Source organism: Scomber japonicus, chromosome 20 (assembly GCF_027409825.1).
Source record: "Scomber japonicus isolate fScoJap1 chromosome 20, fScoJap1.pri, whole genome shotgun sequence".
Lineage (NCBI taxonomy): Eukaryota > Metazoa > Chordata > Actinopteri > Scombriformes > Scombridae > Scomber > Scomber japonicus.
Window position 1 is genome coordinate 17,612,935 of NC_070597.1, and position 26,782 is coordinate 17,639,716.

General features: G+C 39.0%; 2 protein-coding genes across 2 annotated transcripts; one reads left to right on the plus strand and one right to left on the minus strand.

The window, feature by feature from the left end:
* The first annotated feature begins 581 nt into the window (after positions 1 to 581).
* LOC128381153 (uncharacterized) lies at positions 582 to 6,354 on the plus strand. Its single transcript, XM_053341104.1, has 8 exons — positions 582 to 684; positions 3,274 to 3,312; positions 3,532 to 3,753; positions 3,910 to 4,191; positions 4,388 to 4,669; positions 4,779 to 4,976; positions 5,498 to 5,623; positions 5,714 to 6,354. Exons 1-8 carry the CDS (start codon positions 651 to 653, stop codon positions 6,352 to 6,354), a joined length of 1,824 nt encoding a protein of 607 aa, XP_053197079.1. The 5' UTR covers positions 582 to 650.
* A 9,035-nt stretch (positions 6,355 to 15,389) lies between these two features.
* LOC128381308 (vesicular glutamate transporter 1-like) lies at positions 15,390 to 25,399 on the minus strand. Its single transcript, XM_053341295.1, has 13 exons — positions 25,338 to 25,399; positions 19,908 to 20,160; positions 19,591 to 19,709; positions 19,384 to 19,498; positions 19,195 to 19,282; positions 19,001 to 19,087; positions 18,318 to 18,454; positions 17,666 to 17,815; positions 17,355 to 17,487; positions 16,741 to 16,851; positions 16,454 to 16,581; positions 15,963 to 16,032; positions 15,390 to 15,765 (listed from the first exon to the last, which is right to left on the minus strand). Exons 1-13 carry the CDS (start codon positions 25,397 to 25,399, stop codon positions 15,485 to 15,487), a joined length of 1,734 nt encoding a protein of 577 aa, XP_053197270.1. The 3' UTR covers positions 15,390 to 15,484.
* Positions 25,400 to 26,782: the final 1,383 nt, after the last annotated feature.

Sequence of the window (26,782 nt, forward strand, 5' to 3'; positions counted from 1 at the left end):
ATAAATAACACAGATTTTATGAAATATTGTTGAAATGTTTGCTTTTGCAGCAGATTTATCATGGTTTTCTGGTTTGTTCATGAGGTTTCTTGGTTTGTGTGTAGAATTTTGCAGAAATAGCCTATAGGTTCAAAGATGGTGCCTAAACAATCAGAAAAAACTGCAATAAGCAAAAAGCTTGACTTTTTTCCCCTCCTTCATTTGTCCTCTACAATAATTTCATTAAATTATATATGACTATCTGTTATTGCAGTGTGCCTTAATAACCAAAATGTGTCCCTTGTATTGTAAGTTTTGTCCAAGGCTCCTTAAGATTGCATACTGCATTGTCAGTTCTCTAGTTGATCAGTCATCCGTTTCTGATTCTCAGTTTGAAACATGCAACTTTAGTTCTGTTCAAATGGTTTTTTGGTATCTTCTTCGAAAAACACAAAAAGGATAAATGTTAATGAAGAGGGGAAGTATACTTTGACACTTCACCAAACTAACAATCTATTCTCATGTCTCTTAACCACAGACCCCCCCCCCCACTCCCAACAGCAACTTCCTCAACCATGACAGACTACCAAAACAGTTGGTAATAGTGTGGTCACTTCTCACCTCTTCAGTTACTGTGCCGTGTCTCTGGTCTGTGTAACTTCGGCAAGGCAATGGGTGGAGGAAAGCATCTGCTGCTTCTAGCAGGTAAGAAGATCTCTATAAATCATGAGCCTGAATCTGCTGGGGTTAAAGGTTTTTTTGTGATTGTCATTGTTTTCCTAATCATTATATTCCTAATCCTATCCTAATCAAATATTATATATGACTTTTAAATAGGTGTTTTATGCAATTATGCAACATAACATTACATTTTACATTTTGTAGTGTAAAAATGTGTACAGAGGCCAAGAGCATAGCCTTAGGTGGAGGGGCAATCTATGGACTTGCTATTCAAACAAACAATCTATTCACATGTTTGTCTCTTATCATCTTTCTGTCTAACTAGGTAAAATAGGATATAACATGATGGACAAATACAAGAGAAAAATACTAACTAATTTTGATTTATACAAATACCAAGATACCGTAAAAACCGGTGTATAAATCGCACCAGTGTATAAGACACAGTCTATTTTAGGGGGGTCCCATGCTTGGAAAAAAGCTATGAGTTTCAATTAAACATTTTAAATGAACACCGTAACTTTACATATTTAATATAGTGTGTAGCTGTATACTCACTGAAGTCCTCAAATCTCTTTATCAGAGATGTCACTGTGCGCAAATATTGCACCCGAGTCGCTGAGAGGCTCACCAAGCTCACTGTCCCCGGACTCTGTGTCAAACAAAGCATCGTCTACTTTTCCAACCAGTGGAAAAACAACGAAGTTAGTGAATCTTTGAGCCATCAGATCTGTGCTCATACTGTGTGTGTGTGTGTGTGTGTGTGTGTGTGTGTGTGCCACACCTCAATAAAAGCTGCTCATCTGTGCGCATACATAGCGCTTCAACATCAGTTTGGTCGGTAATACTGAAACGTCACAGCAACTAATGTACCGAAATACTTCTGAACACGCTGAATCAGCACCCGCCTGTGATCCTGACTGGTTTTCTTTTTACTTTTTCCGTACAACATACAGCTGTAACGAGTCATCAATAGCCTATTTTCATCAGCTGCAGACACAGCTGGAGCGCGGAGCGCGCAGCCCGTGCGGGACACCGCTGTTTACAGGACGTTACAGTTCATAAGTGTGGATGCTCACATCACATCGTTATGTTTATAGTTATAGTTATTGTTCTTATTGTGGACGGCCTTTTACATACCTATAATCATATACAGATCCAACTGCTCCCTGTAACTTAATGGTGTATATAAGACGCACCCCACTTTTCAAAGAAAAAAAAATCGCATTAAAGGTTTTTTTTTTTACGGTACTTTTATTGATCCCGCAATGGAAACGGTTGCGTTTCTGTAGCAACTATAGTCAAGAAAAAAATGACAATAACATATAAAAAGTGACACAAAACTGGCAAATTACAATAAATTAGAATGCAGAATTGCAGGTCTTCATAATAATAAGTACTGAATAGCTGTGATATGAGATAATATGGAAATATTTATCTGAAATATTAAAATTTGTATGATTTTTTGGCACTCTGTAATTTAACATTTTTAAATGTGATGACTTTATGGTTTTTCTGCAGTCATCATGCAAACTCATGACCAATAAAAACTTTTACCAGATGTTTTCACTAATCTGTAGAAAGTAGACTGCCATTGATTCGCTGGAGGCTTACACAGCGCCTGCAGATTATGAATCATATTGAGGTGAATTCAAAATGTTAACAACATGCATTGCATCAGTATAATATTAAGTATAACAAATATACTGTGTAAAACATCCAAACTAAATTGTAGAAAGCGACAAAAGACATTTACAAAAAAGACAAAAGATGTGGCGTATGATAGATATTTTTAATGGTTATGTAAATCATACTGAAGATTTTGTGCAATTATCATCATAATGATAATGAACCCAAAAACAACAAATCTGATGCAGGTGTAACGGCATGGCATGTCAGACGTTATACCTGCAGAGCAATGGTTTGAGTAAAGCTAGATAAAGTACCATATATATATATATATATATATATATATATATATATATATATATATATATATATATTGTGAATTGACAGTTGTAAAATTAAGATTACACTGCTAAATTTATATTTATTAAATGTATATTATATGCTGTTTACATGATAATTATTAAAGAAAATAAGTGGGAAGAATGTTTGAATGACAAAAGACAAGAACGATGAGAGAGGAGGAACAAGCAGATCAGATCATACAGTATATGCCGCTGTTGTTCACTTATTAACTTGTAGGTCACATCTGAAAAAATGATTATAATGTAATGAAATAATCCTGTCAATACATTAAAGAGTTAACCCATTCTTATACCAACACTCCATCCTGTAGCCCTGTCACAGCAGTTGTGTCTGAAGAGAGAAAATCATAGACACCAACAGAAACTTACATTTCTGGACTGGAAATTCAAGACAAAAAAAGTTACAGTTCTGGGCACAGTGTTTGAGTCACAAGTCACTGAGTCACAAGTCCAAGGTTACCCCACTAAAATGACTATAGCAGAGCTAGTAAATGACTGTTCATTTGTTTCACTTAATGTTCAAGAAGCCCCTTAGGGGAGAGTCTGATGTATCATGCAGTGTTATATGGTGAAAGAATTAGTGCATATTTAAAAATTAATGCTGTTTAATTATTTTTTACAGTCTTCCTGCACTTGGCACGATGTCAGGGCCAGCCACAAGGTAATCATAGTGTTCACACATGTGCAAAAGGTGTCAGAGCTGAAATGCTTTCCATCTATCACTTCTCAGCAATGTGATATGTCAATAGGTAGTAGAAATGTACAACATCTCTTTGTGGTTTCTTACACTGTAGCAATGACACAAACTGTCAGCTCTTAGAATACATACACAAATACTTAACTGTATCTCTTCTCTTTCTTTGTCTCTCTCCCTCCTTAGCGTTTATAACACCTCCGCACACGCATATCTTTGTTGGGGATTTATTGTATTTGCACTGTAATGTATCAAGTGGGACCACAGTGAAATGGTACAAGAACAACGTAGAAGAAAAGCAGACAAACAATACCTGGAAGATTGCAGTTGCAACCCCTGCACACTCAGGCTCTTACCAATGTGAGAGCAATGGGCAAAAGAGCGACAAATTACCCATCAATGTCCTGAGTAAATACACCACACAAACTATTTAATCCTAAAGATTTAAAGTCATACATAATATATGTACATATAACTTACACCTCTTTATATGAGAGTGATTTTCCTCTTGTTAATCTTTCCTCTCACTTCTTCTTGTACGCTCCCTTGTGGCTTACCATCTAGACTACGAGCCCAGGGCTTCCCTCACCGTCAAGACAGGCCATCCAGTGATGCGGACTGGAAGTTCAGTTGTCCTCCAGCTGGACCATGAGGATGGTCTGGAAGGATGGTTATGCTGGGTCAGCAGGGGTCAGAAGGTGAAGAAGAGGATTAAGCTGAAGCTAAAGGACGGCGATAAGACCATATCCTTTCAACCCAACAGACTTGACGTGCCTGAGACCATTTTCTGGTGTACTGATAAAAGTCAACAAAGCAGGAGTAACCAACAAGTAATAAGGACTACAGGTAGGCCTATTGTTAATTTAATGCTCTGTATTTGTATTTACTTTCACATGCATCACTGGTTGCACTCATTAGAAATAACCATTGAGTAAGAGTTATAACTCCACTGTATCTTAGCCTTACAAATGTCACTAGTTGTTATTAGTTGTTTAAATTGAAAAAGTTAAAATCTAATCCAGTCAGCATGTGTTTCTTCCAGGGAAGGCGATATCGCTGGAAATGTATCCCCACCCTGCTATAACTGGGGAGAATCTGAGGCTGAAGTGCCTTGTCTGGGGCACAGATAGAATTGAGCAAGTTACTTTCTACAAGGAAAGCGTTGAAATTGAAAACAAAAAGGGGGGTTCTCCCCTTGACTACAGCCCTGCGACACAATCAACAGAGGGGAAATATAAGTGTGATGCCACCTTCACATATGTGGGGAACACTGGCGGGCCACAAGACCATGTAGTCTCTGACATGCAAGATGTATTTGTACATGGTATGCACACCTAACCAACACTGTCCAGAATTCGGATATGCCTTTGAGGAGGCAGAGCAAAGACAATGGATATGTTTCAAAGTCTGTCTCTTCATTTATTCTATTTCAGAACCTCCTATCAGGGCAGTTATGGTCGGCGACTCATGTTCTTGCCCGGATTGTGACAGTGACTCGACCATGTCCTATCGCTATTACAAGAAGACAGGTCAGACATGGGAACGTATGGAATCCATGGAAGGGAGCGGTTCTTATGCATGTAGAGCTGTAATGGAGTACATGAGGACTGCACACAGTAAAACCTACATCTGTGAGTTCCTGCTTCTGTTATTGCTGTTGAACTTTTGACATTGTTTTGACACCAAGATCAGTGAACTCACCATGAGGCTTATTGTATAATATCTTTTGTGAAACTAGGAGGAGCTTTCACAGTCTGAAAAAGTAACCCTGATGTTGCTCTATCTCATGTTGAATTATGAGAATTGTAGGATTCAGTGTTTTTGGATCATCACCCACACTAGGGACTAAAAATCAAGATGGCTCTGTATCTGCTGCATTTTTTACTGCTTGTTTTATGCTCTTGTGAACCCCCCCCCCACACAACTTTTTGGAAGTACAATACTAAATCTCTGGAGTACCCCTTTAAGTATGTTTCTATCATCAATGCGACACAGATTATTGATCTGGTAGTTCTCTGTTAGTTGTAACCATACACCAAAATTGCCAGATCTCTTTTACACCAACAAATGCTGTTAACGGGAATTTATTTCATATGACTTGGGGGAATTGACACAGTCCTGGTATTTGATGTATGCACTGTCTCAATTTCAGATACGCCTGAGGGGTCCTCCATGAGTGGGACTTTGATTGTGATTTTGATTGTGGTTGGGATTGCCATGGCCCTGATTGGAGTTGTGATGTGGCGCTGTAACAAACGTAGGATGAGAAATATTGATGGTGAGTAACTACTTGTTGTTTTCTGCTTTTTTTATCCTCCAAAGGCCACTTTTTACACAGTGCATCACATATTACCTATATTTCTTTTAGGAGCAATTTACGAGGATGTGCAGATGAAGCAACGAGGCGAAGGTGATGACAAATATGAAGAGCTAAAGCGGGCTGGTGCTAAGGAGGGCGAGTATGACACCCTTAACACAGAAGCACAGGGCGGAAAGAAAAAAGAGGGCGAATATGATGTACTGAATAAGGAGCAAATGAAAGATGGGGTATACCACACATTGGGGGCAGAGGGGTCATCAGGAGGAGGAGAAGGGGGGTACGAAGCATTGAATAAAGCTGGAAAGCAAGAGGGTGTATATCACACTCTGGGGGCAGAAGGGCCATCAGGAGGAGGAGAAGGGGGGTATGAAGCGTTGAAGAAAGCTGGAAAGCAAGAGGGTGTATACCACACTCTGGGGGCAGAAGGGCCATCAGGAGGAGGAGAAGGGGGGTACGAAGCGTTGAAGAAAGCTGGAAAGCAAGAGGGTGTATACCACACTCTGGGGGCAGAAGGGCCATCAGGAGGAGGAGAAGGGGGGTACGAAGCGTTGAAGAAAGCTGGAAAGCAAGAGGGTGTATACCACACTCTGGGGAAGGAGGGGGCAGCAGGAGAAGGAGAAGCATTGAAGAAAGAGGGAATGAAAGGGGATGACCAGACTATAGGGGGCGCTGCTGGAGGAGAGGGGTAATATGAACAACAGGAAAAGATACAGATAATGAGATAGTGAAGGAAAAGAACAAGATAGAGGCAGAGGAGCAAAACAACCTAAGCTATGAAAGTACAGATGAGTCTTAAAAGCTTAAATATTTGGGGGGAAAATCATTTCCAGTAAACCAGCAAAATCAAATGATGTCTTGGTCTCGATCCAAAAATTCAAACTATATAATTAAACAAAACTGTAACATACATGTTAGTGCTGGGTTGGAAATGTATGTAACTTTTGGTGACAAATTCATGAATACAGATCTAAAAGAGGAACTATGTCAGACTAAAACGAGAATTTAAGTGAGGTTGTGAAATGAGTCATGTAAATAAAAGGGAGAAAGTTTTGACCTAACCAAAACTCAGGAAAAGCATTCTACTTATTAATTACATCCTGTCAAATGTCAATAATGGCCAATATTGATCACAAATTACGAGAACATTTTGTGGGACCAAAAGTTTTTTAAAAAATTGTAAATGTAGCCAATGTGGAAAGTAAGCATGTACACTTACACAGCATCTTCAAACTGAACCACCTTTGTCACTGACTGAATCCATACCACAGCTGTTAGCAGTGGAGTTCCCCTCAGTTATCAGTTCAGCCATCATATACAGTACAGCACTTCCAGGTTTAAACCTTATTAAAATACGGACAAAATGTACAGATACACTCATAATGTGATTACAAACTAAATGTAGCCTACTACTGAACTGAATACAGTCAGAATCTGCACAGAACAAACAACAGGTGGTGAGGCATTCACTCACTGATGTCCAAAATTGAGTGTATTTGAAAAGTGGTGCATTCACTTACTGTTGTACATACTGCTATGAATTTAAATGGTGTTGCAATTGCTTAGCTTTGAAAAAAAAAATGAACTGCAGAATAACTTTGAACAATGATTTGAATGGTTTGAATCAACTCAGGGTGATTTGTATTTGATAACTGTATAAGAACAAACTAATCTTCTTAGCACCAATGCTGTAAACTCATTTTCTTCATAAAATACATACATCATGCATATATATTCAAACTATACAATCAGATTGAGTGTTTTTTATGATAATTACTTATGTTTTCTTTCTTTTTCCAATGTGTAGCGTAGATTGAGTGCTTGATCAAACTATTATTATTACTATTTTTTCCAGCAAAAATAAAATGTTTTTTGTTAAGTCAGCTCACTGAGTTGTATAGTATAATTATGCACAGAAGGTGAATAGTCTCATGGTTTAATTTTTGTGTATTAAAACATACTGCCTTATAAACATTTTTTGTTTTATTTTGATGTTTCATGCTCCATTATGGTTTATACATGAAATTATGTGATAATGTATTGTATGTATTGTATTTTTGCACTTGCATGTAGAAGCACTTTGTATTTCAGTGTGTATGCTAATAATAAGAGATGAATATATAGACACACTGTTTAATTTGCAGCACAAATGTGCTACTTAAAAACAGAGGCTGATGTCATTCTTGATTTATCTGCTGAAATAAAGCTATTTTAAATTTGTTTCCTGTGTTTGTATTAGTGCCATCACTTGATCACAAAATATATACTATGTTACACCGCAGGGACACATTTCTATATTCAACTAAATAATGACATTTAAAGTTTGAGGATAATTATTCATTACAGAAATGTTAGCTCTCTTAATGCTTTGTGGAGTTGCTAAAACTGATTGTGGAAAATATTTCATCTGTTCATATATTATCAATATAGTATTTATGAAGTGTCATCTCATTATTTACTATGAAAATTACTTTACATTTTCTGTAAAAACATTATTCTCCTATTTTAGTCTTGAATAAGAGAGTGAAAGTGGACAAACAGTCAAGGTTGAGCATTAACTTTTTGTACCTTTAGATGTGTTTCAAAATATAATGGTGTGTGAAACTAAATGATATAGGCAGATGTTTACTATGTGTTACACTATGCTTTAGCTTAAGAATGTGCACATACCTAATGAAGGGATATATGTGCAACATTTTAGTGTACAGCTTTTGTGTATGTGGACCTGTGTGTGTGAGTGGTTTGATTGTACATTGTATTGGACAATTGTGCATCTATTTGTGTGCTGTGGCCCCACCTGTGCTTTCCTTAAATACACAAGACAAGTTTCTCATAAGGGATATAATAAAGGCTAATTTTACTCCTAGGATAACTGAGGAATGCAGAACATCAAGAGTTTGAGGTTAACATTTTGTTTAGTTTTGTGGTGTCTTGACAGAAACCAGCCAAAAAACTGTGGAAAGTATTCGAGGACACAAGATAAGTCAAGAAAGATAGAGCGATGGGTGTGGGTAATTGTTTTGGTGCTTTTCCACTACACAGTTCCAGCACGACTCGACACGCCTCGGCTGTTGCAGGTATTTAAAAATGCTGGGTTTGATTCTTGTGTGGGACGGCTCATGACTCTTCCAGCGACAACTCCTCTGACCAATCAGTGGCCGGCAGTCTGTCGACATCACATTTAGTATCGGCTCGGCTTGCTTGGAACCTCAGCAGAGCAGGTACTAAAAAAGTACCAGGTACCAGGTACTATCCAGGCACGGACTGGTAATCTGGCATACCGGGCAAATGCCCGGTGGGCCGACGTACTATTTGGGCCGGTGCAGGGACGGACTGGGCGGTCTGGCAATTAGGCAGATGCCAGAACGGCCACGCAGAGGTCTAGACCGGCCGAGCACGCTAAATAGATCACAGCGGCCCCTAGTGGCACTGACGCGGCCCACTCTCTCTTGTATGCTGAACAACTTCCCAACGCGCTTCCAGGTTTCATATCTCTTATGATTTTGCATGCAGTAGTTGACACTGTTGACATGATTGGTATTTATACCACACATACCTGTATACATCATAGTCATGGTGTATTTCAAGTTTTACATCAGCCTGCTTTACTTTTGAAGGGAAATTTCTTGTTATGATTTTAAAAAATGTTCATGGTTTGAAATAAAACAAATCTACTGGTATTTTGTATTTGATTGTTTGAGAAAATTAAAATGAAGCAATGCCTTCTGGGAATTCCATGGCAGTGTAGTAAATCGCGTAAAAAAGTAAAAAAAGTGTAGTAAATCGCGTCTGCGCATTTGTGTGTTGGAAGTTGGACTAATGGTGGTCAAGTCATTCAGTAGATTGGTTGTGGTGGTGATTATACGATTAACTGGTTAGAAAAAATGAATAGAGGCACTAAGCGACAGAAAGGGAGAGCGGAGAAAAAGAGAGACAAGATCAAGAAAGCGCTGCTGTTTGAGGGTGAAAAATGCGCCAAATTGGATTAATTTTTTTGTTGCGGAAAAGAGCAGGCTCCTTCCCATTTGTTAACTGCATGACGGTAAGACAAATGTTTTTATTATGGAGCGGCTGGCTCTAACAATCTATTCATAATGGTTTATTTGTGCATTGATATGACAATTTTCTTATGCAGTTGTTGAAAGTATAGGAGTTTATCTGCACCATCATTGGGGCTATCAAAAATGCTTCTCTTTCCGTGCGTTGGGTCTGCATCTGCGAGTTGGGCCGCTTGTGGGTGCAAATGCCAGGGCCGTTTTTTTATCCCAGTCCGTCACTGGTACTATCCCTAGTGGAAACGCAAAAAAAAACAGAGCCGAGGCGAGGCGAGTCGTGCTGGAACTGTGTAGTGGGAAAGCACCATTTGTCAACACAGTAGGAGGGGTATGAAGTATAAATGAATGTTCTTCATGAAGTCTGTTTTTATTTGCTCAATGGACCAGCTTGGTTTACTTGTATTCTGTTTTTGAATATACAGTAAAACTATGCCTATATCAAACTATTTCAAATTTCTATAGAGTTGAGCATTGTGGTGAAGACCTGAGGACATCTGGAAGGGTTTTCTCCCACATGATCTCATGACAACTTTTCAAAAGGTGGTGTAAAGTCAATACAACACCGAGTGTGAGTGAAGCATCGAAGTCAAATTCAGCTGTGTGTCTATTCAGAATCTAGAGCAGACAGTTCAACCTGTAGGGCATAGCTGACATGAACAGGAACTTGCCCATTGCTTCTCTTCCATCTCTTCATCTCTTCCATCCCTCAAAGATACTTCCTGTCCTTTGAAACTCTGAAATGAGACATAGTTTAGTAGAAAAAACCCCCATCAAGGGTAACATATTCATCAGCATGCAAAGCAGTGTTCACTGCTGTGGTTTGCACTGATTTAAAGTTTATGGTTTGGAAAATGGCCCTTTACTAAGGTACTTACATATGATCCCTCCCCAAGCACCTGTACATGCCAATATTTTACTTGAAATTGTTGATGATCAGTATTTAAAATTTAGAGGAATCTAATGGCAGAGATTGGATAATATTCATAACTATGTTTTAATTAGTATATAATCACCTGAAAATATGAATCTTTGTGTTTTTGTTATCTTAAAATACAATCGAAGTGAATATTGTCTCGCGAAGCTAAAATTAATCATTTGCACTTCATGCCTTCTTTTTATAATGTCACGTGTGGATCATTAACCTTGTTGCAGCTTTTACCTGCTGAGAAGATCTGAAGTAGGAGGGGAGAAGAGGAACAGGAGCAGGATAACTGCAGGTCTCTACACTGAGAACCTGAAGTAGGAGGAGCGGAGGAATCTAGTGCAGCTATGGAAGCCTTGATGCAAAAAGTAAAATGAGTCACACTACCAAATTATAACACAATTTATATTTTGTTCTACTTGTGTATTTATGTGATACAGGATTTGTACAATTAACTTCTATTTCTGTGTTTTTTATTAGCAATATGTTATAATTTGTGATAATTAGATTATTTATTTAATTTATATTTATATATTATAATTGTTTCTACTCTTTATAATTAACTTTTTGTATTTGTGATTGTATCTAACTTTTGTATTCATGGTTATTATTTCCATAATTACCAAAATCTATAAAATACCTATATGGGGAAACCTTTTACAGTGCTGCGTACTGCATATGATCATTATATATTTAGAAAGTAGAACTGAAGTGATTCATTACAAGATGATTAGTTAAAACATTTCAATTCAATTTCCATTTTGTGAATTTTTGTCATTTATTTCCTCATTTAAGTTTTCTTAAAAATATAGTTAAAATCTTGTCTTGTCTCGATCTCGTGAACCCAGAATTAGAGTGTGAAACAGTATGGTTTGGGTGAGGCACCCTGAGACAGGAAACCAGCCATTGGTTATGGCAGACTTGATATCCAAGAAGGAAGAGATCGTTTGTGAAAGATAGGCCAAGGCTTACAATGTCAGGAAATGTTTGTGTTCTGGCTGATAGGTTTGATATTTGGATTTTTTGGTTTCTCTTGAGTAACTCACACTAGGAAGGGGAAGGTGATGAGGGGCGCCAATTTTTTTGCTAGGATGGTGAAGTCACAATCTGCAACTTTGATTCTACTAAACCTTACACACTGGTCCTTTCAACTACAAGAAAAAGCAGAAACCTCCAATTATGCACACATAATTTGTACTGAGTGAGTCAAAGTAGGTATGTAATTTAAAGAGTAGTTTATTAAGAAGGGGTTTGTTTGAGGCCTTGTTTGCGAGCTAGCATTTCAACTTACCTGTCAGTCCATAACTCCACATTACACTGTCCAACAACATCTCTAGTTAGTAACAGAGAGAAGACATTTCTAACAAGAGAAGTGCCAGTGTTGATACATTAACCACAGGAATGTAACTGAAAGCGGTCATAAAATGGACCATGATTAATAGCGTCACGTAATTAAACGTTACAAAATGGCAACCCTAAATTTAGCTAACACTTTCAGCTTACGGCTAGTGTTAATGAACATAGTGACTGAAAAACAGGAGAGAGGCTACCGAACAGTCTCATAGAATAGTATATCTGGACAAGCCACACAGAGGTGGGCTTTATGCTTCAATGGAGTATGTTGAAAGCATAATTTTCACTTTTACAAGAGAATATGTTTCAGGTATGAAGAACTGACAAGCTAACAGGGCTAAGTTAGCATTTCACCTTCAGAAATAGTATTTTGTAGGTGCTGCAAGAAGTGGTCAGTCTTAAATGGAGTATTACTGTTTAACTTAATGAGATATGTGTGAACATTGGCCAAGTTTAGCATATTTGATGAAGTCTGGCGGGCAGCTCCTCAGCTTTGGCTTGTCCTCATTAACAGCAATTTTGTAACTGATATCAATGACAAAACTGTTGGTGTGAATAGCACTATGAAGGCCATGATTTTGGGAAAAATAGTAGTAATAGTAGAAGAATAAAAAAGTGTTTATGAACTCAACTTAGGGATATCAGATAATTTATTATATTATTCTGTATTTTTACTCTTCATTTTTGAGCTAAAGCTAAATTTACATCTATTTTCTGTGGTGATCCAATTCCCTGGACTAGCTTTTACCGTAGCGTAGACCATCATGGGACACCAAAACACCTTACTGAAACCCTGAATAATAAAACTCAGCTCCTACTCTATTCAAAGATACAGTATATTTACACTGTTACATGAAAAATATGTCTAGAAAAATAAATGCATAATTGAATAAGGAAAATATCCAGAAGGTACATTTTCATTGCAGCATTTGTAAAAGGTTTTTATGCAAATGTAGTCAAGGAGACAGTCTGATAAGTGGTTGATGTGAACTGCCAGATATATTTTCTTTTCATAGAAAGCTAATATTGGCCCATTACTGTTTTTACTAGTTTCACTGGCGCCACACTTCTTCTTTATGTCGTCGGTCATTTCTCTGTGTCCTTTGCCTCTGCGTTTCTTGTAACTTTACATGCATACAAAGGTAAAAACATATTGCAAGGAAGGAAGTACTACAGTATTATTAGGCTTTGGCAATTAATATCTTTCTACTCCTCACTTCCTCTCTCTCTCTCTTGCTCTCACTGGCAGATGGATGCAGGATAATCTCATTGATTTTAGAGGCCAGAGCAGGACAGTGAGGATGAATCCCTGAGCCTCAGTGCTTCTTACTGGCTGAGGAAAACTGAGTCCCTCAGTCTAATGCCACCAAAATCTATTTTTCCTCTTCATTTCCAAGCTCTCATACTTCAACTCAGTGATCGATATGCTGTCTGGGGAGTACAGCATTATGGGTAACATGAAACCACTGAATCTAAAGATCTACAGCACTAGCACCCGAGTCAAGCATGAAGCAGAGGAATTTTGTTTCGAACGAGAGAAAACAGGCACTGTAATAGAAAAAACAAGTTAAAAAATGTAACACCCAACTGTAAACACCGATTTATAGCAAGATAGTGTATGAACCAACTAATACAAAACATAAAAAATAAAAATAGGACTAATAGTATGACTGTACAGGAATGATCACCTCTAGATTTTATTATACAACAATATTTTTCACATGTAAATGATTTTTACATATACAGTTTTAGTTTGCAACCCAGAACAAACAGTTAACAGTGAGGGAAAAGCAACAGAGACTGTAGATCACTTTGAAAAACAAACAAAAATGACAAAAACAGTAAAAACCCTAACATTTAATATTTAACCTATCAATATAATCCACTCAATGAAACAGTATCAGTCAAAGAGATACTACCCCATGACCTAACAGGGTTATTTGTTTAATCTTAAATCTTTATTTTGGGATAAGCTAGATACCTTACAACATCTAATAAAAATAAAGCAAATTGCTCATGTACAGTGTTTGTTGTCCTTTATCAGCTTTGTAATGTGCTGATCAGTTAACATATCTTCAGCTTGCTGCATTATAAAAGAAAGCAAAGGGTAATGTCATTCCACCTTTAAACAAGACTGGCTGAGATCTACACTGTGTGCTCTGCAGGACTGACGGTCTCATATCATTTGCATGTTTATTTTTTGTTTCGTTTTTATAAAAACCCTGCTGTTGCCAAGTAATTGTCAGCACACAACAGCCTCGGCTCAGTGTTCCCTGTACTGTTTTGTGCTTTGCTGCTATGACAGAGAGGTGAGACTGGCATGCAATGGGTTTTTTTTTGTTTAGGTTGGTGTGATGACAGCAAAGTGCTTTTCTTGAAATAGAATATGTTAACACTTGAAGAGCATGAATTGCCTGAACCAAACAGTAACATAATAGCATATAATATTAATGAAGCATATATTGCATGTAGAGCGTAAAGAACATACAGATGGTGTATTTTGAAGAAAACAAATTCAAAGAGACCTTATAGAAATGGTTTTAAACTAAGAAACTAATTTGATGGGGGATTTTTATTCTCCTTGTTTTCCTTTGTGAGGCATTTTTACTCCCCAGTATGTCAGTAGGCAGACAGTTTAGAGGCCTAGTACATAAATACTTGCACAAGGAAATGAAAATGCTGTGTCTAAAAATGTCAGAGTGGGCTATTTAGACTTCACAGAAATCTGTGTGAATCATATTTGCAGGTGTTCAATTAATATCTCAGTGGATGAGCAAACCAATACTACAGAGCAAAATATTTTTGCTGTATTGGCACAAGTAACATACTTTTTCTTAAAAGTTAAGGACAAAAGAAAACATTGTTATTAAGAAACAAGCTTTTTTTTAACATTGTGTGTTACATGATTTCCTGTTGGCGTACACTCTCCTCCACAGGTTGTGAAAAATCCTTTTTATGAAACTTCTTTGAAACAAATTGGAGAAAACTCGTCACCCAACAGCAGAGATTCCTTGTGACCAATGTGTGGCTGTATATTTAAAATGTTGAATGATTTCCATATAAATGAGAGGCATACAAAATTAAATCCAAATCCTGTCAGTTAACATAGAAATGTCTACAATAATACAGTGAATAAACATTAAAGAAAGCCACACCAGGCCTAGACACCACCCCTCTCCAGCAGAGATTACAGACAGGCTGATGAGTCCTAAAACACTCTGACTTAGACTGTCAGTCACACACGGTACACAATTGCAATCACACACAAACACACATTTTAGATTGACTAATCTTCTCACCTCCACTGGGCAGTTTCTTTTAATGCAGTTCAGTTATTATAATACAGTCAGACTTGCTGAAAATGGTTCCTTTCCCCATTTGATTTTAAATCCACACTTCCAGCCCATTTTAGAGTTCCTCGTGCCATCAGATCCACACTGTGATGTACTGTTTCTGCCCCGCTAAAGGCAACATGCAGAGGATCCGCTGGTTTTATGTCAACTCTCGGTCCTCTTCTCCTCCGTAAAGGTAATTATTGGTTCCAGCTGGTTGTACGTACTCCTCAGTTTTGTCCCAGTCTGAGACCCAGCCTCCTCCTCCACCTCCGTTGGGATCTGCTCCCTGGTTCATGGCTCCATACCCTCCCCCACCGCTTGTACGATACAGCTCCTCCGTCTCATTTGCAAGTTCATCCTCATCCATAATGCCACATTTCTCATCGCTCAGCTGCTCCGGCTCAGCCCAGGCTTGCTTCTCTCCAGATGCAAAGAGGCCTGCAAGCATTAAAAACAGCACAATGTCAAGTTTTTTCATTTTATTCAGACGTATGGCAGAGCTGAAAACAAATCTACAGAACTTAAGATGCTTTTCTATTGTTTTTCAGTTTGACTGCATTAAGGGCAACACACAGATTGCTGCACACATGAACATCTTAATTTGAAGCAGATAATTAAGAGAGGAATATACACACCATAGAATATGACACCTCCATAATGAACGAGAGATGCGATCAGAAACACACCCTGCCACTCTTCTCGTGTCTGTCAAAGAGGAAGAGGTGAACAATATGGACAAATAGTGTTTTATTTTCCATTTGCACCAATAATCTTTTTTCCGTTATGAAGATATGCTCACATTAAATCAAATCAATTATAGAGAAGTTTGCACATGTTATGTTTTCTATATACATGCTTAAAAACTGGATAGTTTTGCTCTTGTCAGTAACACTTGAGGCTCAAACACCTTAAGGTTCAACATGTCTTGTGGCTGCATGTGTTGACTTCCTGTCAACACATTACGCTAAGTCAAAAATTAATATCTGTACCTCTTACATGTTAAGTGTCTCCCTTTATAAATACCCTTATATACTGCAAGTAGATGTGTCAGTATAAGTCTTTTTACATTATGAATTAACGTGTAATGGCTTCACACACACAAGCACACAACAGAATCAGTTCTCACCTTATGCTTTGTCATAGCACCAACTATAAGTGGACAAACCATCCCAGACAAAGTGCCCACACCATTGGAGATACCCATGAGGATACTAGCATAGCGTGGTGCAATGTCCAGGTGGTTAACATTGAAACCTTATGAAGGATACAAATACTTTTTTTAGCACACAAATCATAAGACATAATTATATATCCACAGGCCTTAAACATTGTACTTTAATATTTTGGCCAAAAGTTAAAAGTTAAAGGGGATTAAAGAATGAAACAATAATTATACCAAACTTATGGTTTCACCTGAAATTGCAAAGCCAGAGAAACCCACAGCCAGGACCAGGAATGTAATGGCAACACCCTTCGTATGTGAGAAGCCCACCACCAGCAGTAAGGTTGCCTCCATACCAAACCCTGACACACAAAAGCAAAATGCAAATGCAATGGTTTTAAATGTGTTGATCTATTAGATCTTCATGCATGGTGCATGTTGAAATCAACTAGAGATCATTTAAGGTTAATTATTTTCTTCCTTTTTTATAAAATGCTGTTGACTGAGCAGTGTCATAAACAGTCTCTGTCACTGACTCAGCTTTCCAGGAACTGATATGTACTCTGCATGCTTCTCCATTTTGCTCAGTTATTGATCTCTGTCTGTAGTTCAAAAATAGCCAGGCAGAGACAGTGCTTCTGCCTTACAGTGAGTCATCATCTCACCACAGCTGACTAAACACTGAAGTTAATCTCTGAATTAACAAGTACGTTTCTAAAACAAAGTTAGTACTTCAAAAAAAAAACAAAAAAAAAACCCAAATCATATTAAGAAAAGTCTGCAAACCCCTATTTTGTATCATAGTACATACTATTCCTTTTGGTTATTCTAAGTTTGCCTTGCTTCTTTTCACTTTCTGTCTTACCTCCGCAGTTCATAAGTTTCCTGACATTAGTGGTTGACATTATGTGGTTGGTGCGCAGATAGTCAGCAAGTTGTCCTCCGATGGGCACAATAATGGTCATGACAAGGTGGGGAAGTGCAGAAACTATTCCAACCTAGATAAGAGAGAGACAAAAAGTATTTTATGCCACAGATTTGAGACCTTTGTTTATGGATGATGGCCATTACAATACATTTGAAAAAGCAGTCTTTCTGTAGCTATGACTTTTCTTTGCAGCAATATACACTGCATCCCCCATCCCCCATAATCCATTACAGCCCACACCCAGTTACCTTGCTTATCTCGAAACCAAACACCTCTTCAAAGTATGCAGGCTGGCTGATCAGAAGCAAGTAGAAAGTCCAGCTTCTGCAGAAGTTAGCCACGATAATGGCGTACACAGGCATGGAGGTAAAGAAGGCCCTCCACGGTGTGTTGAATTTCTGTAACAGTAAAAGATTGTGCACATCACACCAAATTAATAATGAATTTTGTAGTTGTTTATGTAACTTTTTCAAGTCTTCTTTTTTTAAAAGCATCACATTATGATAACTAAGAAGAAATTATTGGGTGGAGTAAATTCATTTGTTTTGCATGAATGCTCGAATGCTTGAATGGATGAATGGATGAATGCATGACTGCGGACATGAGTGAGTGGAGGTTACCACTGATATTGAGTTTCAGAATCTATTTGTGGTGCTTGTATTTTGTAAAGTCATGATTGGCATTTCAGATTCAGCTCATGATAAAGACTGACGCCCAGGCCAACCTCCTGCTTGCTAACATTTTGCCGAATAAGCACCTACACTGTGATATTGCAAACTTTTCACATTTGCTTGAGGAAGTGTAAGTGAGAGGGCAGTATTCATTTTCTACATTAGCACTGTTAACTTGAGCCAGTGTTGTTTTCAACTGTGTCTGAGTCATACTGAAAACTGTACTAACCGTTACTGTAAACTGGGCCGTTTCGCCAATGCTTTCCTCAATATATTTCCTCTCCTCATCAGTGATGGTAGGGTGGGCTGCCGGACTTTCATAAGACACCAGGATCCAAAAGCAGTACCACATGATTCCAAAAGTTCCTTGTGGACAGGCGGAGAGCAGAAAAAGAGCAATGTAAGTGTCAAATCTGTGAGAAAGGTCAAAAAGAACAAGCTGCAAAGGAGATACCCTGACTGTACCTGCTATCTCAATACAGACAGTTTAAATATTAAATTCATAAATAAAGGGTGATAGGTCTATTTTTTTCTCTGTATATTTATAGTGTTGGCCTTTTCCGTTCTTGCCCTTGCAGTTTCAGTATGCATCAGCATCTAGTAAACCACTGTATGTTGAGCATAGTGATGGGTGTGAACACACAAATATTGAAATTAGTCAGTATTCTGGTGTATTTAAAGTTTATTAAACCACGTTAGTACTGTTTATAAAGGGAACAATCACATTACATTCACTACAAAGACTATGTGCAGTTTTCCTGTGTTATAGTTATGTCTGAAAATCATGCTTGAACTTTTTAAAACATACTAAGATGGAAATTTAGTCCACAGTTCAATTTGAAGGCAGGCCCAGTGAAAAGGCTTCATATTTGATTTGGTTCATCACCAGCCATAAGGTCAAAGGTCACTTACCGTAGACATAGAAGACAGATGACCATCCTGAGTACTGGACTAGGATTCCAGCTAAAGGCATGGCAATCACAGCACCTGCATAAGAGCCTAGAAAAGACAAAAAAAGTTGTAGGTTTATTAAACAAGCAGCAAAATATATAAGTGACAACAAATATTTACTATTTAAAGATAGTGGACAGTGATAACAGACACACCGCAAAAGGCTGTCGTAGCCAGGCGACTTCTTTCAAGAGGGGGTGCCCATTTTGCCCAAATACCATGACATGCTGGGTATGAAACTCCCTGAAGGGTTAAAGGAGGAAATTACCATAAATACACATAGAAAACTTTCTTATTCCCCATTTCTTGTTTTTAAGAGGAAGCAATAGAAAATGGTCACGCACTTCCACAAGTCCTTGAAATATCCTGACAATGATAACACAACCAAAATGCATCCGCGCTGCTGAAGGGATCAGCATATTCAGGCAGGACGTGGCCACTATAGCGAAGCCAAACACTCTGGAAGAGGAATTGAGAAAGAAAGAGACATCAGTGTGCATAAAAGAAGCTGTAATTATAACTAGCATACAATAAATAGGGGAGGAACAAACCTGTTCGCTGCAAACTTTTGACAGATGAACCCTCCTGGGATTTGAGTTACAATGTATCCCCAGAAGAAGGAGCCGTGGATCATTCCCACTGTCTCCGGATCCCAGTCAAACTGAGCTTTCTGTAAGGACACACAGGGAGACAAGTGACTGAAAAACTGATCAACTCATCAAGATTGGTAAAATAGTAAAGATTTGACACTTCAAACATGGAAAAACATTTTTTACAGACCATGCTTTGCAACAGGAAAAGACCTTTCACTAAAGTAAAGGTAATACAAACTTAGACCACTGTTGCCCCACCATCTACCTCTACTCACCACTATAACCTCCTTGTTGTCTCTGTAGATGGTGTGGCTGTTGACCATGCTGACGATGGCCACGCCGAGGTTACATCGGATGCCAAAGGAGATGCAGAAGCCAATGCCAGAGAGGATGGCGATGATGTAGCGTCTGGGCAGGCCGAAGCATGTACAGTCCACCACAGGCATCTCCTTCTCCTCCACCATCTCCGGCCGGCCCTCTGCCGACAGCTCGATGGTCTCGCCATTCTCCTGCTTCTTTTCAAGAGCTCTGTGAAGAAAGGAATGCAAAACCCAAAGATGAAGAAATTAAAATGTAATACTGTTTAGATCCCAGTCAGTCACTTGGTTGGTCATGTACCAAAAATATACAAACACAAAGCTGCCAGTGAATGCTTTTTTAATTACCAGTGTGTGATATTTAGTGGCATCTGGTGGTGAGGTTGCAGATTGCAACCAAATGAATATTTCTCCCTTCACTCACCTTCTAAGCATACAGGAGAATGTACAGTGGCTGTGAAACTTGCAAAAAATGCAAAGGAACCGTTCTAGAGCTGATGTTTGGTTTGTCTGTTATGGGCTACTGTAGAAAATTTGGGATGCAACATTACAGCCTTTGTGGATGAGGACCTGCTCCCTATGTAGGTATAGCTCTGTAGTCTTGTGATGGTGTGACATGGTCGTATGGGGGACCAATCTGTTGAAACAATAGCAAAACTTTACCAATCCAGACAGTTGGCCACAGAAACAACCTTTGCAATTAAACTGAAAATAAACCAAATATAAATGCAGTATTAGCAGGTATACTGCAGGTTTCCTGTAAAAACAAGTCAGTCAGTGATCTGCCATTGCCAAAGTGAAAACAGATCCTGTTCTGAATGGCTCATAGACTGACAGCTCGGCTTAAACAAAATGCATGGATCTAAATGTTCAACGATCTTCTCACAGTGAATTTCATTGGTAAATACTGCAGCACCTTAACAAGAGACAGTCTGCTGAGTCAACTGTCAGCCTACCTCCAGTAGAGCCTGCTGACATAACCTTGACTTCCTGTCTGCTCAGGGGTTTTATTTATGGTATATTTTCATATTGCAGCATTCATCTCCTAACATAACAGGTTGACATGGAGAAATACAGTTTGAATAAAAGACAACAGTGTTAACAGAAACTTTTCTCACTGTGGCGCATCTATGCTCCTCTTTTCATCCCAACAAAGGTTAAACCTCCTGTTCTCATTCTGTCTTTAACAAACAGTATGTTCTTATGGCTTGCTGAGAAACCATGACCTCTACCAGCCTCCAGTCTAACAGGCATCAAATATGTATCTGAATGCAGTGGATCATGTATTAAATATGACTTGTGCAATGCTGATTCTCAGACCAGACTTGAGAGCACTGCAGGTCCAGATGATGTAGCACAGATCACCTTTTATATTACAGCTTTATTTATTGCAAGTACTAACATTTACACATCTACAGTATATGTAAAAATTCAGTCAGTCAGAATCAGTAAAATCAGTTTTTAGCCAAAATATAGCACCTGACAGTGCAGTGCCCGAATACAGCTCAGACTGGGGGATGGGAGTGCATATTTTAAGATACATTTTTTGACCACTGGTTGTACTGGACAGGGAGCTGAGAAATCTGCCCGAGCTGAGAAGTCCATCCGGTCTTTGCTGACCATGCAGACCAAAACATCCATCATGGATAGGATGAAAATCTGTACCTAGATGAGCAAGTATAGACTGGAAGTCACACTGCTGTGTACGCCTACTCACATTTACATTGAATACAATACATACAACAAATTGAATCCTCATGAAAAACACTATCAAATAAATGTTGTCTCTGCCATAAGCCAGTGTTTTAAGGTGGGTCAAGGACAGAGCAGTTTGGCAATTGTGGTGTAGTTGTAGCCAAAGTCAAACTTGCAGGTCACTTGACACAAGAAAGACTCCATTACAAACAGAATTGCTATACAAGTATGAAAAAATGTATGGGACACCCCAGTAGCCAAATACATAGTTACTATGCCATGTCCTCTGGTTCAATTCCAGCCAGGGACATTTATTGTATGTATGTATCTTTCGCTCCCCATGTTTCCTGCCCATTGTCCAGTTAAGGCAAAAAAATCTTTAAAATAATTTACTGGGTGTCAGTTTTATGGCCATTTGTAGATATTGTTTCCATGACATTAAATGTGTGCCAGGTGCATAGAAGTAGGAAGCAGTAGGTCTCATTTTTTGTTATATGTGCTGAGTTCGCAGTTTTTATGAGTTTGGATGGTTCACACACTTTATATTTCAGAATCTGTTCCCAGTGCAAACTAATGGACTCTGTAAAATGTGATGTTTTGACAGGAGGCTGAGTGTGTGAGCCTGTCACAGACAAGACAAAACTGCTCACTGACTGTTTTTAGAAGACTTGGTAGATGTGACACAAGCCTTATTCACTTTGTTCTTCCTGTGCACATATCTACTAAGGAGAATCTTCTTACGATTATTGCAGCTCACTATTTTGAAAAGATGTACTGATGTGGATGAAGAAGATGAAGAAATAACATTATGTATCATGTGACTGTAGACATACTCAAGCAAACCTGTCCAGAGCAGATAGCTGCTGTAAATACTCCAACAGTGAGCAGACTGGGAAATAACAGTTATGCAAATATATTAGTTACTGTAAGCAGGGATTCCAACAGCCATCGACACTGATCAAGTATTAATGATTCTCAATGTTGAATTATTAATATCTCTGGCTCCCTTGGACTATTTTTGTCTGGGTGAGTCTCTCTTCTTATTCTTCCTGTCTCCTCTTCATCTCTTAACCCAAGTCTTTTACTGTCAACTCCCCCGACTCACGCATAGTCTCACACACAATTCACAACATTTCCTTCCTCTGTAACACCAATTTATTTCCCGGTGTCCAGAGGATGTCCATGTGAAGTTTTCTTTCATTTCAGGTCAACGGTGTCAAATGTCTAACATTCTTTTTCTACCATATACTGTATCTGCTGCAGTGACTTTTCATGACTGACCCTGAATTAAGGAAAATCCGTTGTAATCCTTTACAAGCTACCTGACCTTCTTCCTGTCGATCTTGACACACCAGTAAGGTAAGGTCTGGGTGCATCTGTGAAGTTATTTAACCCAATTAGAAAACATCTTAGTGTTGAATCTCAATCATATGCTAGAAAGATGAACTCACGTCCACGTTGCTCTGTCTCTCCAAGTTCATCTTTAATTCATACATCAAGGACAATTGTCGGGGCAGTTCAACAGCTCAAAGGTATTGATGGGATAAGAGAGTCAGATAACTGTTGTAATTGTTTGCAAGGGTGAAAAGCTCCTGATGATACCATTGAGCAGGACCTAGTGAACTCAGTGTACTAACACAAAATGTATCAGCTGTAGAGTGTCACAAACACTGCCGCCACACTATCTGTGTACAATTTGGAGGTCATGGGCATCAGTAGATGCATCAATACAGTGAAATGAGTTGGAGGGATGTTGTTCTGGAGAAACACTGCTGAGAGAGACAAAACTCAGTAACAAAAGTTCAATATTTTTGCTCTATTGCTCATGTGTCAATCATTTATTCTGTCTCTGATATGTTAGATGAAAAAAATAGTTAATTCAGGTGAAGGATGCAAATAAACAGAGAAATGTACAATATTGTATTTGATATTCAGTGGCTGAATGACAGAGAGCTGTCAGTTGGTTTTACATAAATGAAATTGTTTCAGTTTTATTCATGTTAGTGTACAATGTTCATTGTATGATCACTTAATTTAAATAAATATATCAGAATCAAGTTTAAAATAGATAATATTATAATAAGAATAATTGTAACAAGATAATATAATAGAAGGAGAATATTGTGTCAACGATGTGGAAAAGAGACACCTCCATACAAAGTACAGCACATAACGATGCGGTTTGTCTGCTTTTCTCTCTTTGCGCCCGGTAAGCAGCGTTGCGTGCGGAGAGGAGCGGCCCGGTGCGCGTTACGCACGACAGCAAGGCACCAAGGGAGCACCTGAGAGCACGTGCGGTTAACGGAAATGAAAGCTTATAGGCCACTGTTGGCTCTCTGTCGTAGGTCGGGTGACCTAATCCTGACTGTGAGGAGACCCGATGGGGGAAGGGACACGATGACGAGCTATCGGGCTACTTATGAAGGGAGGGAGAGAGAGAGAGAGAGAGAGCGAGAGAGAGAGAGAGAGAGAGAGAGAGAGAGCGATAGGTGGCCAAGGTGTACGGACTGCAGGGATTTACGTGGGCCGACAGCTTGGACAAGGAGAGGCTATTTCTGGAGAGGATTTAAGTGTTTAGACGCTACATCAAATCCCGAGGGAAAGAAAGGGAGTCCATCAATACCTTGTTGCGCTTAGATATGCATCACTGGCCAGACTCCTGACTACTTCACACTCTTTTTCTCAGCGGGGAGGTTGCCTCGTGCAGTTTTTCTGCAGTTCATCACCGATAGGAGCTTTGAAATGTCATAAGGATTCACACAAGAATTCTTTGCAAAAGTGTCATATGGGTCAAAAGCGACCCCGATCCATGTTCAATCATTACACACGTGCTGCTGCTCTGCTTATCCAACATTGGAAAGTCGTTTCTTACTTTGGACAAAGTTGGAGCATTTACTAAAGTGAGGGTTGATGAGAGTCTTTCTAAGCTTACTGGCCCATAATAACAGGTGTGACAGTAACAGGCCCCTGAGAGCGACCTCACAGGCCATTTTTCTGTTAAACACACACTTACTCTCAGTGAGATTGGCAGAATAAATATACTGCGTGCGTAAAACAACATTCTTTGTGTGTGGCATAAAGTAGGCTAAAACATGCAGCCTGATTGCTCTGATGTACACCTCCAGCAGCTATGAAACTAACAAGGCCTCTGTAGTTTGACAGTGTGTCGACGCTGCAGAAAAGCCTGGGAGAAATGAATCCAGCCATCGATCCAGCGCTTCATTTTACACTGATAGAACAGTTTGTGCCTCTAATTAAAGCTGTTTATTTTTTCATCAGAAGCAGGGTGGACAGTTCACATTCACATCAATGACTTTATGTAAAAGAGACTTTGGTGACCATATTTAAGGTTTCAGAGCACTTTAACGCCCCGAGAAAGTATATCCATCTTTATAATTAGCTGACTGTAATGCTATGTTAAGTGATACATTAGGTATGCCAGTTTCTTATGTGAGACAGATGTGCCAGGCCATCCACCCCCACACTAATCCAGGCCACTAGACGTCTTAAATAGAATCATTTGTTTGTTTTTTTAAAAAAGTAGATAAATGCTTATATTAAACTTATGTTTCAGTAACTATAACGACTGACCTCCCGTAAACTGCACATAAAGTTTCTTTGATGGCATGAGAGGGCAATTACACTGCGTCTTGACATTTTCTGGTTGTGTGCTACAGAGAGGACGTTACATACCCGTATATTTTCCCGAGAGTCTTGGCTGCAACGGCCTTAAACCTGTCCGGCCGGATCTCCATCCTCACGACTCCACGATCCGACCAATGTGCAGTCTTTGCGCGCCCCCGATTGAGCGCACAGCTTTCTCCTCTGCACCCTGCGCCTCGTGTCTCTCACTCACACATTAAAAGAAAAACAATTTAATTTTACTTGATCAGCAGACTCCTTAACCCGAAATGTCCTGTCCAGAGGAATCTGTGAGGAGCGGCACTGATTGTCCACCGATTTGTTACCTCAACTGCCTTTATGTAAGATCAACCGAACAAACATTGTCAGTCCCACTTTGTTACGAGTCCTTAATGTCCAACAACTTCTTTACACTCTTTGGTGTCCGGTAAGGTTGACAGCCCGCTGGAGGCAACTTTCGACAGGATTCATGGCCAAACCGAGTCTCTGGCCGTGGTCCTGAAACCAGATTAATGCTGCCTGCGCGCTAATCTCTCCAAGTGTGTGTAGTGAGTGGAAGGTAGCATGTCACTTCCTTCCCTGCAGCCCGATGTTTTAAACACCGACTATTCTTGGAGCGCACAAGCCTTGAATGGAGGGAGTTAGTGTAAACACTGTCCGATCGAAGCATATTAACAGACTTCTCAAGTAATTGGAAGGCGGGAGGGGCAGGTTGCTCCAGGACGCTGTGATGAGTCAGGGTGGGGCAGCAATTATTTATGTGTTACGGCCAGTTTTCTTTCATAAAGGGAATATAGATCCACATGAAACGGTTGTGTAAGGAAACGAACAATCTGATATATAAAACTATAGGGCAGGTTCAAGAATGTGTCGCTTTACTTTTGGCTGCGCGCAAGTCTTAGCGTTTCCAATGCGTTCTGTGCGTTATATCAGGTGTGGCAGAGCAGCCAAAACACATAATAACATTATCATTTGGGACATGTGGACCTAATAAATACTTTATGTTAATGTGGAGATGCTATCTAGACAACGTGACTCAAATGACATGGTGTTCCTTTGGGGTATATTGATTTGAAGCATACTTTACCATATATACTGCATTATAACATTTTCCTTTATATTAGTGATGTGCCATCTGTGACGAGCGTAACATTTGAAAATAAGAGTTGTTTGAACTGTATGTATGGCTCAAAGTCCTGATAGAAACCGATGCACAGGCATGTTTTATTGCTCCTGTGATGGAGCTAAGTCTAGAAAAGTCAAATAAAAAACTGCTGATTTGATGAAAAAGAACTCAGATTACCTTTATATTTCTTCATCAACTGTGCTTCGCTGTCAATGCATCTAACATCCAAACTGATGAAAGGGAAACAAATGTTTTGATCAATTATAAATCAGTGTATGAACTTTATTGGAAAACTGGGTGCACAAAACCTGCATTTTAAAAAGGTACTTCTGACAACGTGCACCTGCTTGAAGAGACACAAACATGGATC